Source organism: Anguilla rostrata, chromosome 1 (assembly GCF_018555375.3).
Source record: "Anguilla rostrata isolate EN2019 chromosome 1, ASM1855537v3, whole genome shotgun sequence".
Classification (NCBI taxonomy): domain Eukaryota; kingdom Metazoa; phylum Chordata; class Actinopteri; order Anguilliformes; family Anguillidae; genus Anguilla; species Anguilla rostrata.
In genome coordinates, this window is record NC_057933.1 from 23,183,747 (window position 1) to 23,197,209 (window position 13,463).

The 13,463-nt window shown below is 47.8% G+C and overlaps 1 protein-coding gene across 3 annotated transcripts in view; it reads right to left on the minus strand.

Moving 5' to 3' along the window:
* Window positions 1-1,343: 1,343 nt before the first annotated feature.
* The window catches only part of LOC135252446 (palmitoyltransferase ZDHHC14-like), a 37,129-nt gene continuing 25,009 nt past the window's right edge, over window positions 1,344-13,463 (minus strand). For 2 of the 3 annotated variants that reach the window (XM_064330517.1, XM_064330508.1), the window contains exons 4-10: window positions 8,617-8,772; window positions 8,095-8,232; window positions 7,432-7,480; window positions 7,057-7,159; window positions 5,934-6,043; window positions 5,288-5,390; window positions 1,344-2,314 (exon numbers count right to left, since the gene is read on the minus strand). In XM_064330517.1, coding sequence (XP_064186587.1) covers window positions 1,916-2,314; window positions 5,288-5,390; window positions 5,934-6,043; window positions 7,057-7,159; window positions 7,432-7,480; window positions 8,095-8,232; window positions 8,617-8,772 — 1,058 coding nt within the window. In that variant the 3' untranslated portion in view covers window positions 1,344-1,915. The remainder of the gene's footprint in view (window positions 2,315-5,287; window positions 5,391-5,933; window positions 6,044-7,056; window positions 7,160-7,431; window positions 7,481-8,094; window positions 8,233-8,616; window positions 8,773-13,463) is intronic. The other variant, XM_064330525.1, reaches the window with a different exon arrangement.

A 13,463-nucleotide genomic window follows, 5' to 3' on the forward strand; every position in this document is an offset into this window, starting at 1 on the left:
TTGTACAGAAGGATTCTACGAGTTGGATAGCAGTGCCACCTTGCGGCAGAATTACACATTGCAAGTTTTCAGTACTAGAAGTACTGGTGCGCACATACTGTACTGTCCTAAGGTATTGTACAATACTCGCACAGCAAATGACCCCATGAAGACAAACATTAGAAGTATATCCATTAAACAGAATACTAAATTGAAACTGAATATAGATTCCAATTTCAGCTATGGCAGAAAACGTCTGAATGCCACTGTCTAGATCTGTGGCTCCCAAACTCAGTCCTGGGGGACCACTGCCTATGTTGCTTTTCATTCAACTGCAATCCCAGAATTTTAACAAACTGTTAATTTTTCTTAATTAGGTGCTCATGTTTTAGAGCTTGGGTCCGCAGTCTTACCCAGAAAGGGCCAGTGTGCGTGCACACACCTGATTCTACTAATCAACAGCTAGTCTTTGCTAAACACCTTGGTTAGTAGAATAAGGTGCACCCACACTGACCCTTTCTGGATAAGACTGGGGACCCCAGCTCTAAAACTTGAAATGATTAAATGATTAAAGAGAAATACATCTTTTTTAACTGATGAAATTAAAAACTCAGGTGAATTAACAGATGCCTAATTTGTGAATGTATGGACACACGGCCACTAAAATGAGCAATCTGGTTGATAATTAAGAATTCAAAAATGAAAACGAGTCAAACCTGCATTGTGTTACACAGAAACTCGCTACACTGAAACTCAATATTTTGAATACATCACTGGTGAACAGGTCTGCAGTGACAGATTCAGGTAGTCGTTTGTTTCCAGTGAGCCTGGGGTGTGACAGATGGTTGTTGGTTCTACAGGCGAGCGCTTGACACGCTGCCCCAAATACCTTTTCCAGGTCAACTCACCCACAAAATGGGCAATGCTTGTTACGCAAAGTTAAATCATTTCAGGTCAACAGCTCATTTCTGAGTAAAAATTTGCCAGCATTTTGAATCGCTGTACTAAATATTGACTGCACTTGGTTACTGAAATGGTCACATTTCTAAGGTAAATGGGCAAAGACAAAAAAAAAAAATCTAGGGGACATTCCAACATGTTCTCAAAATGTTTGAAAATGTTAAAAGGACCAAAAGCAGCATAGTAGATTCTCAGGGATGAGGGAAAGTAGGGTGGTAACAACCTTGACATTAATCCAGCACCACTGTGCAAGCAATCACCAATTACCCTCTATCCACCAGGGGGAGCCAGAGCTCTTACAGAAGTTTATAAATGCTCCTAGCCCACACGTGCACATGAGAAAACGCACACACGCACGCGCGTGCACACACACACACACACACACACCCAGCGAAGGCGCGCACTCCCAGTGAAAAGTTGTATTTTTATTCATATCCACAGGAAATATAACTGGAAGAAAAAAAAAAAACCTTGGTATGACACAACACAATAGCGCATCTTTCAACATGAAACTTAAAAAGAATCAAACGGTATGCAACACGCCACAGGAACTCGCATTACCGATTGGACTGCCCGAGGGTGATCGCGTCATCCGTGAGCAATCATTGGGTCAAGGCAGTGTCTTTTTTTTATTTTTTAGAAAAGGATTTTGCCCAACTTGAGTCAGTGCTGGAAAAAAGCAGCATTTTTCTTTGCTCATTTTTAACCCACGGTCAGCAGTTCCTGCGTTGCCACCTGTCGGGACTCTGCCAGTTCAAGGGGCGTGGCTGCATGTCCGCGGACAGGCGCGAGCGTTCACTGGTTATTTTCGGGAGGAGGCTGGTTGAGAGGCAGCTTTGGCGGGCGGGGCTGGTAGGGTGTGAGTGGGCGGAGTCGGGTCAGATGGAGCTCAGTTTGACCGGCCCCCTGGACTGAGTCCTCAAGCAGGAGGGTCTTGGTGGGCGGGGCTGGTCGGGCGTGAGTGGGCGGAGCCGGGTCAGACGGAGCTCAGTTTGACCAGCCCCCTGACCGAGTCCTCGTGCAGGGAGTCCTGGCTGGCGGGGTTGTAGAAGGGCAGGGTGTGGCTGTGGGCCAGGGGGGCGGAGCAGGGCAGCATGCCCGGCGGGGAGGGCGCCTCCTCGGGGGTCAGGAAGTGGTGGTGCGGCGGCGCCCCCTCCTGGCGGGGCAGCAGGTCCGGCTCGCAGCTCAGGTTCGGGGTGGAGGTGGGCGGGGTCGGCTGGCCCAGGGGCAGCATGGCGCAGGGGCCGTTCAGCGAGGTCCTGGCCGGGAGGGGGACGTCGCCCGCAGCCATGACGATGGGCTCGCTCTGCAACAGGGGCGTGGCCGCCGCCTGCAAAACGAATTTGGTGCTCTGAATGCACTGGTCCTGATCACACTGTAACGGGAAAGGAGGCGGGGTAAGGGATGGAGGGAGGGAGGGAGGGATGGATGGATGGATGGATGAAGGGAGGGAGCGAGCGAGGGATTGATATCAGTAATGATAGGGGTGTAAATAATCATTCAGGGAGGTCAGAATGGGCATTATAATTTAGAGTATGGAGGATTAAAAAAAGGAATGGTGTGATGGAGGAAGGAGGGGGAGGGGGAGAAGAAACAGAGGTGTAGGGATGAAGGGAGAGAGTGGGTGTAAAGGAGGTGGGGTAGGGGGGGGGGGGGGAAGAGAATTAGGGGGAGATGTTAGTGCCCTGACAGACCTTCCTTTCACACCACTCACTCTAATGCTTCCCACATTGCCTTAGAGCACTATCCAGGAACTCAACGGGGGGTGAGAGGAGTGGAGTATCCTTAAATGCTTCCTCTCTTTTTAAGTGTAAAGCACCCAAGTTCGTAGTGAGACCTGAAACCACAACAGATTGAATTGCTATAATGGTAACGAAAGACATGCTCCCTGTAAGCATGGTACAGGGTGAAGGGTTTCAGGACCTACTGGCATTTGCTGAACCTGAACACTCCTGAGCGATGTACTGTTACACGAAAACCCATCACCGCTCGACTTGAATGTAGTGAAACAGCTGTCTCTCTCTGTACCATTCCAAGTTCAACGATGCGGTGATAACCACCTATGTTTGGACAGCACTAACTATACAGAGTCTTACGTGACTATAACCCGCCACTTCATTGAAGACTGGGTCATGTGTTAACCTGTGCAGTGAGTGAAGCAGCATAAAATCAATCAGGAAAAAATACAGAAATTCTTATTTTTTTACTTCTTAAATGTTTCAATTTCGTGATCTGCACCGATTCAAGTAGTTGCGTTTTTATTAGCAATATCCTACATCAAGCAATAAAGAACGATTAGTCTGTTTCGGACAGCAATTGGTCGATGGTCAGAAATGCGTGTCATTCACATCCCTAGTGTTCAGATACCATTTCTGTTTTAATGTATTTTTTTGATTTGTCCAAGAAAGTTTTGTGCACAATTGAATATATTTGAAATATTCACAGGGGTTTCTGACAACCTAACTCCCAGAAAGTAAATCACTTGAATCACTTACAACATCGAAGAATTCTGCAAAAATTAGGATTCGTTTAGGATTGATTAAATTTGATTAAATTTAGGATTGAATACAGGATTCAAATGACGCTAAATTAGGACGTGCTGATGAGATCTCATGTTCGCAGCCGTGACGTGGGAGGTCTAAAATAGACCGGGCTCCTACGCTTTGAGAAGCAAAGAAGTCGTGATAGCGCACACACTGAAAAAGCCATAGGACTGAATGAGATTTTTGGGTGGGTACATATTTAACGCATAGACGTATTTAACACTTTCAAACATTCGGGATGAGAAGTGTGAATACACCTCTGACTAAACCCCTTCCTCCCTGGGCCAAATTCCGACCAATCACGTGATGGAAAGTTCCGGTTTTCTTTCCACATTGTGGGGAAGCGACACTGCCCTCATGCCCCTTGAAGTGCTTTGTTCACTCATATGAAAGAATGTACGGTTCAAAAAGATTTGAATTTAAGAACACATTGAATTTAACCAGTTAGAATTTTTTTATATGTGAAGTATTTGATTTTTAAAACTTATAATTGAATTTATTCACTTAAAAATGTATAGTTTTGAATACACATCTAAAATGTAGGTTTCCAAAGTTCAAATCTTAAAAAAACCAGGCTTATAAATATTCAGTGGGTGAAAATCCAGTTTCAAAATGAGTACAGAACATCTGGGAAAGGAATGGAAAGGAAAATGAGTAGAACATGGATGCAATTGATTCTACCTGTAGCCAATAATGCACTTTTGTAACTAGTCAGATACGTTTTTATGGTCTCAGTCAACTGCTAGAATGATTTATGTAAATTAGGCCTATATGAATAAAGTCAGCAAATACCATTTTTAAAAGCTAGCTAGCAACCAGAGGTTCATCAGATTGTTAGTCAACCAAACTGAATTGTGAGATTGGTAGCCTAATGCTAATAACAGCTGAATGGATACAGGCAGCACTGCTCCGGGTCACCAGAACAATGGGGGCGAGCTAGCATTGGACTTAGGCGTCACTCCAGTACTTTAGGAAAAAATACAATAACAACGGTACCATTTCCGGCAACCGCCGCTCAAGTTTCCATACCAGCCTGCCTGCACGCGACAGCCAGTGTAGTTTCAATGTAGCAACTTGTTAGCAACTTACTTTTTTAAAGCACATAACAGCTTCAAAATCCACAGTTGAAACGTTAAAGGGTGCAATTTATCTCGTAGAACAAAACGTGAAACTCTCATAGGCTTACGTTCACCACAGACCGTACTTTTGGCAGAAAACGAAATCCCTACGGGAAAAAAAATCATTGGAAATCTGCCGAGGGAACCCGTGGCACAAAATGTAAACTTACTTCCAGGTTTTAGGATTACAAACTGTAGAACTCAATTGCTGGTGCCTGGTTTTTTAAGACTTGAATTCTGGGAAGCTGAATTTTGGAGATGTTTTCAGAACTATGAATTTAAAGTGAATAAATTCATATGCATTGAATTCACAATTAAAACATTCAAATGAATATAATTTCACAGTTAAAAATTCAAATCAGTTAAATTCAAGGTGTTCTTAAATTCAGATCTTTAGAATCTTATTTTCTTCCGCACACTTGCTTGTGTTTAAACCAGGGACATCCGGTCCCAGAGTACAGCAGGTTGTGCTGGTTTTTGTTGTTGCTCAATACTTAGTTGACCATTTCAAGAGCAACTGACTGGGCAGTGAACTCGCCTCACCCGGTTCGCTAGCCTAAACCGGTTGCTGATTTTAGGTGAAAACAAAAACCTGCAGACCCTGCAGCTCACACACACACACACACACGCATCCCGCTTTGACACTGATGGTCAGGCAACAGACGGACAACAGGAGCGAGCTCCTACCATGTGGCTTTGGGTCTGCGTGGACCCGTACATAGTGATTCCGTTGGTGGGCGGGGCTGCTTGCGGTGTGTCTGGTTGGACGAAGCCCCGTCTGTCAATTAGACTGAGTGGGCGGAGACAACACAAAAAGCAGGGTTACATTAATGACATCATAAAGCCCTTTTAAGCTGGTCCAGTGCTTAATTAAGCCTGTTATTGTTACTGTGGGATCAAAGCTGCACATTAACATGTCTGTATAACACACGGAAGAGCTGAGAAATTTGGATCAGTGCAGTCTAAGATGATCAGTCAGTGATCTGTGCAGTGCTGATCCAAATACAAGCTCCATACACTATTTCCACAGCAAGTTTCAAGACCAAAGGCCTTATTTACAATGGGTGCACATGCAGAAATGGGCACGAACAGTGCACACTCAGTTCCATGGCATCAAATCATATCTCAGTGTGAAAACTTGTAAACTGTGAGTACACACAACCACCGGCTATGAAGCTGCATTGCAAGCCAAAGGCAAACGTTTAATTATTTTTCAAAACCAAATATGAGATTGCAGTTAATGTGTACAGTAGTTAAGCATCACCGTTGTACCAGTTTGTTTTGAGTGGCAGGTTGACGTCCAGTCGACGCCACTCCACTGGCTGCCACTCACCTGGGGGGGAGGGGCCCACACAGGGCCGCACAGCAGTTTGTGAAGATGTTCCCGTGGCTGTACGGGTTGTAGTTGTCCTTCCCCCTTTTGGACGACCACGACCCTTTAATCTGGAAGGAGGGGGAACAGGAAGCAATCAGCGTGGAGGCGGCTACGCCAATCCAAAAGTGACTGGACCAAGGAAGCAGTCTGAAACAATGGGATTTCCAAAAGAGGAAAACTTTAAAAAATCATGTTCTCGAGTGCAAAGAGTTACACAACCACTTTCTCCAAATGACGCATTTTACATATCAGTTGATTTTTTTTTTTTTTACAAATTTATCCTCACATTAACTTTCTATTGTTAATAAACTACACAACAGATAAAAAACTACAGAGCAGAGCTCTTGCTAGCCAACTACGGAGAATGCTGAGGAGAGCTTGATGACGTAAACGCATGTTGTGTAGAATAAATACATAAATATATACATATACATATATATATGTATATATATATATATATATATATATATAAAAATATACACATACATGTTTATTTATTTATTTTTTTACAATCAACTGATATGCGAAACATGTTGTTTGGAGAATAGAGGTTGTGTAATTGAGAAGATATGATTTGTTTAAGTTATCCTCCATGGGAAATCCCATTTCAAACCACGTCCTACGTCTAGTCACTTTTTTGCAGCAGGCAGGACTTTTTACACTCTATTGCTGAGGACAATAGCGGGCACTGCCCAACCCTATTCCAGGAGATCTACCATTCTGCAGGTTTTCATTTCAACCCTAATTTAGCTCACCTGACTCCACTAATTAGCAGCTCAACCAGATAGCTCTCATAGCTGTTGAATGAGGTGTGCTTTCTTACGGTTGGAATGAAAACAAACAGGACGGTAGATCTCCAGGAACTGGGTTGGGCAGCCCTGGACTATGCGTAGTTACTCATGTCATTGTTAGAGCAAACGCTCTTTGAAATGCGTGCGTGCTCGTAACCTCATTAGTGGTAAATGGCCATTAATATGCATTAATATGCGGGAGTCCTCGTTAGTAATTAATGCTTGTTAATATTGGCGTGTACATGCGAGCCCACAGCGCTCATTACTTGTTAATGCGGGCAGGTACTCACGTCCTCATTAGTGGTCTGGTTGGAGCTGATTAAGTAGGTGTGGAATCCAGACAGGCCCACGATGGACCACACGGAGAAGAAGCACACGACCACCTCCAGCACGGTATCGGCGGTCAAGGAACGCAAACGCATAGCTACAGGCATGTGGAACACGACCGTATGGTCCTGCCACGACTCAACACTATGGTTACACGCCTTCAGTGGCATGAAAGAAAGTGGTGTTTGGCCTGGTAATTATGATGGACACACAAAATATGTGGGCATGCACGCACACACACTCACACTCACGCTCACAAATACACAAACACACACAGATGCACGCAAATACGCACATACGCCCGCCCACACACACACACACAGGTATGGAAAGGATATCTTGCAGGACTGTCTTTGAGTGCACTGAGGAACCCAGAGTTCTGAGATCCTATCAGAAAGATGCAGGGTTATGCAAGCACACATACAAGCTCTTTACTCTGTATAGAGATAAAAGCACAATAAAACCCCTGCCATACAGCCTACAACCTCTTCAACAGAGTGAAATGGGAACAGAAGGGGGAGGGGCAAGGGGAAGGTGCAAGGGAGCGGGGCAAGGGGCGGGACACAGGGCGGGAAGAGAGAGACAGGAATGGGCAGACAGACGGTGGAAAGACATTACGCTGCAAATGTTCACGTACGCTAAAATGCGTGATGCGGCAAAGTGCCTTTTACCCAGTCACTTACTCAGTGAAGAGCGGACACTAATGAATGCGTATACTAAACAGCAGCCTTTCCGATGCCCAGGCAGGGATCTGCCGGCGGGGGCATTCATACAAGTGCATTTAACTGGATTCCACAGCTTCGCGGGCAGCAGACATGAAAAGGCACGACTCCCGCTAAGAGCTCCAGGTCCGCCCACATCTAGAGGAGCCTGAATGCAGCGGCACTCCAGAGTCGAGAGGCTGACCGTCACCGGCGAGGCCAGACGTGGACGTCACCAGCGAGGCCGAGCCACGCCGGGGGCGGGGGCGGGGGCGGGAGGAGGGGGGGGGCGGTACTCACTGAGGATGACGTGCGTGATGACGAAGGAGAAGATGAAGACCGTGAGGAAGGACAGCGACAGGATGAACATGTAGAAGAAGCGGTAGTTCCTCTTCCCCACGCAGTTGCCCACCCAGGGGCAGTGGTGATCGAATCGCTCTGCGGAGAGACGGATGGAGAGAGAGAAAGAGTGAGAGAGAGAGAGAGAGAGAGAGGGGGGAGAGAGAGAGATAGAGGGAGGGAGAGGGAGGGAGAAGGAGAGGGAGAGGGAGGGAGAGAGAGAGAAAGAGAGAGAGATATTAGCTGGACCGGAAACGGTGAACACCAGGACCCCCCCTAACATACCTGCCAGCTGGCCAACCGAAGAAGGCAACAGCTGCTCTTACACAAGAGACCCATATACCCCCCTCCTACCAGGGGACATTCACCTGGCTCTGATTCCCTAAACACTGCTTCAGGAAGGATTACGAGCACGAACCCGTGTTTTATTTACAGGGTACACTAGCGAGAGCCCGGGCAGGAAGTTTGTGCACGCACACTCACCCACACAGTTGTCACAGAGGCTGCAGTGGGAGGCTCGGGGGGGCCTGAAGATCTTGCAGGTGAAGCAGTACTTGAGCTTCACGGTCTGCCCGTTGATGATCACCTCTTTCGTCCTGGGGGGCGGCCGGTACCCCGAACTGCAGCCGTTGGCCATGTCTACGTGAGAGAGAGAAAGAGAGGGGGAAGAGAGAAACAAGCTTAATCGGTTTATGCGAAAAGCACAGGAGGGATCATCTGTATTTATACACTAAACTCTGCTCGGTGTACAGGCCTGTTGTGTTTACATACGACACAGTTTGTTCTCTGGAGAAGAATGTTACCCTTCCAGAGACTGGCTTTCTGCCATCTGATTGGTTCCAGCAAAGTTTGGCCAGCATTCTGTTACAGGTCATTGGCTGAATCGCTGCCTCCTACTGGAAGCCTACCTACATAAAATCGTGATTTGACTGAATCAGTAACTGACCTTCAACTGTTTAACAAAGCATATTGGGCAACGTTATCGCAAATCAGGGCCAACCTGGGGCCTGCATCACGAAACAGGATTACAGATTTAGCTTGATAACTGCGTGGAGTAAAACCCGGAACACTCCCAAATCTGGAACATGGACTGAAGTAAAAAGAGCTGTTCTGGGTTTTATTCCGTGCAGTTACCCAGTTATAATCAAGTAATCCTGCTTTGTGATACAGGCCTCTGGAAGCTACCTATCTGTTGACTCGGGTACAGTGCATCACAAATGCTTTTAACTGTACAAATGTCGATGAAACGCAATTACGCAAGAACACTTGAGCAGGGGACTTCTAACAGGCCCGTGGAGTGCTCTCTGAGCACGCTCACCTCAGTCCCAAATTTTCAATTACGTAGCCCACTTTGTTCCGAGCACAGATAATTCTTCCCTTTCGCCAATTTATCTGCCATTAGGAGACAGAGGCTGTTATTATGGGGTGCTCATCCACCCATTACAGAACGAGCGGGGGCACCTTCAATGTCAGCCAAGCTCTCCTCACCGCCCATTAGAGCGTGAAGAGAGAATTGTCACCCCCCCCGTACCCTGCCGAGCAGAGAGGGGAGGGCAGGGTGGATGCGCTGTAGAACGAGACGAAAAACGGTCCCCTGCAGTCGCCCGTAGCGGGACACCGTTCACATTCTGTCAAGGAGACCTGCAGCTTTGGAGGAGTCCCTGTTAACTTTTGCTTTTACTCCTCTGAAGGAAAGGGTAATGGTGCCATATGCTAGTCCAGGACCCGGCCCTTCCCGGCTCACACACCGGGTATCGGGTCACAGCTCTGCTCGTCGAGCTACTGGCATCCCAGCTAACGCAAAACATTCCGGTAACATTGTGAGAACGTTTTATCAGTGTTTTAACACTGCAGCTCCATGGCAGAAACATTGTTCCTCGTCTCCGATTGACATAGCCTTAGATCAGCCACGATGGCAACAGACACCCTCATGGAGCCGTTCGACCTGGCATGGCCCCCCGGAAACCGGCAACAAGACTGGAAAGGAGACCGACAGCGAGACCAACACCAAGAGCCCGACAACGAGACCAACACCAAGAGCCCGACAATGAGACCAACACCAAGGGCCCCGACACCAAGAGCCCAACAACGAGACCAACACCAAGAGCCCAACAACGAGACCGACACCAAGAGCCCGACAACGAGACCAACACCAAGAGCCCGACAACGAGACCAACACCAAGAGCCTGACAACGAGATCAACACCAAGAGCTCAACAACGAGACCAACACCAAGAGCCCGACAACGAGACCAACACCAAGAGCCCGACAACGAGACCAACACCAAGAGCTCAACAACGAGACCAACACCAAGAGCTCACAACGAGACCGACACCAAGAGCCCGACAACGAGACCAACACCAAGAGCCTGACAACGAGACCAACAACGAGACCAACAACGAGACCAACACCAAGAGCCCGACAGCGAGACAAACACCAAGAGCCCGACAACGAGACCAACACCAAGAGCCGACAACGAGACCAACACCAAGAGCCCAACAACGAGACCACACCAAGAGCCCGACAACGAGACCAACACCAAGAGCCCGACAACGAGACCAACACCAAGAGCCCGACAACGAGACCAACACCAAGAGCCCAACAACGAGACCAACACCAAGAGCCCAACAACGAGACCAACACCAAGAGCCCGACAACGAGACCAACACCAAGAGCCCGACAACGAGACCAACACCAAGAGCCCGACAACGAGACCAACACCAAGAGCCCGACAACGAGACCAACACCAAGAGCCCAACAACGAGACCGACACCAAGAGCCCAACAACGAGACCGACACCAAGAGCCCAACAACGAGACCGACACCAAGAGACCGACAAGGACACCGACTGGATCCCAGGCTGGGATCCGACTGGATCCGACTGGATCCCAGGCTTGTCACAGACGTTGGGCCTGCTAAGTCACGCGCCTTCCCCTCCTCCTGCTGGTGCCACCACCCCTCTGCCCCCTCCCACCCCCCAACCGTCTGACAGCTCAGGGCAGTCGCTGGCGTTCTCTGCTCGCAGCGGTTCAGCTGCGCTTCTGCCGTCGGGTTGACTGCTCCCGCACCGCTAGCGCTACGTGGGCGCTAATCTCGCTAAAATTCCAATAATAACCTTTGTGACAGCGCGACAAAGACTCCGAGCCGCCGAGCGAGCGCGGATCGTTCCGGAAGCGGAGCCGACAAGACGAGATTTAAAAAGGTTGCGAGAACGGGAAAACTTGGTGGGCGGGACGGCGTTGTTTCTGCCGCGCGGAGACCGAGCCAGATGATATTAACGGTATGGGAGCGTTTAAATACGACAGCATTAACGCTGTAGCATAGAGACAGGGCTGCGTAATAATATGCATAAAAATATATCAGCAAAGTGAGAGAAACCCCTGGCGAAGGCTCTTCAGTGTCAAAGGACACAGCACTGAATACGGGCTTCCTGAAAGCGACAGCAGCCCAAACGGCCTCCGGTGTCCGCCGACCTCCCCCGCTTCCTGTCTGGCCACCGCCCCCCGCCGGCTTCCTGCGCCGCCTGGCCGAGCGCCCCGGACACGCCGGGCCGAGGCGAGTCGGGTTACGTAACGGCCGACAACGCCACCGCCACCGCCGCCCCGATATCGCGTGTGAACTTGCTCCTGGCGGGGGAGGGGTGAACCTGAAAAGTCACGAAGATTAGGGGGCCTACGTTTTACTGCAACGGAGGAAAGCAGAGAGGAGAGGAGAAAATAAAGACCGCAAAGAGAAAACAAAGACTGTGAGAAGAAAACAAAGATGCGTGAGATTAAAGCGTCCTCTGCAAACGCGTGGACGGCTGAAGGCTGTTAACTTTGAGCGACCGGTACGGACGGAGGATCCCCCTTGGCTCTGCCCTGGATTGAACCCTGAGACCCGCGTGTCTGAAACGTAATTCCCTGCGATTGGGTGCTTCACGACGGGGGAAAAGGTCATTACTCAGACATGCAGAGCACACACACACAGCTGGAGACTTCACCCAATTCACATTAAGGGAGGGCATCCAGCTAATTTACATAATTAGTCGACACAACTGCCCCCTCCCCCGTCCCTCTTGCGCTCTTTGTCATTACTGCACGGGTTTAATGGCGGTCCTATCAACTCTAAAGGCTCAGCCACACGGAGAATAATGACTACAAAGCACACAATAACAAACTATCATTAAGTGATTGTTTCCAGCCATAATGATAGTGACCTGCCGTTGGCTAGCAGTCATATAACCGTTAAGATAACCCATCGTCGGCTAACAATTGCTTTCTTTCGATTCAACCCACCATTAAGGGAACACTTTCATTATCATGACCATCATTAAGAATACAGGATCTATATTTAAAGACGAAAAAAAAAACATTTTAAAAATGCCCTAAATGCAGTATCATTCAAGTCATTATTACAGTAATTCCTGAAATTTGTGTTTTCCTTAGTTTCAGGTAACAGAAAATGACCAAAGACAATAAGAAGGGACACTTCAGTATATGGTAACTGAGTGTTATGAAATGAATGACTGCGCATTTTTAAAAAAAGAAAGAAAGAAAAACTATACATATATACACACACACACACACACACACACACACACGCCCAATGCTCTGCAGATCAGTGGGGTGTGTTGCTAAGGATACAAACATTCTCTCAAACAGGCCTAAATATTAACTGGAGTATTTCGCGCAGACACCGTACTAATGAATTACACTGAAGATGTCACTTATGTTTAGTTTCACCTATTCATCTGTGCTCTATGCACTAAATTGTAAATAATCAGCCTTCAGAAAATACCTGACCTAAAACAGCTTCTGGATAGAACCACTTGACAATGCACTGTAATAGAACTGTACTTGTTTCCTGCTCAGTAAAGTGACAGCATAGAATAAAATCTCACTATTTGACAAAAGTGTGTTAACCACAGGGTCAGTATCCTCTGCATTTCCCTCCCATTTCCTGCTTTTCTGTTGAGCTTTACAGATTCATAAAGCCCTACGTGGTCACCTGGGGACACAAGACCTTCAGAATACTGACACAGATAAACACTTAAGGGCCCTTACAGTACCAGAATGCCTAAAAGGCTATCAGTATACTGACAGGCTACATACTATATTATTCCCGTCTTACATTACTCTATTCCCCTACCTTACAGACCCTCAGTATAGCTGTCTTGCAGGCTCTTATCTTACTTCCTCTATGAAAACATGCCCACCACCAACTGTATGTCCCCACAGGAGGCTCACCACAGGGTGACATCATCCTGCCCACCACTGCTGCATTTTCCCATCATGCACCGCGGCAGCCACCCCTGCAGAGCACAACCTCAAAGACCTTCTCCCACACTGC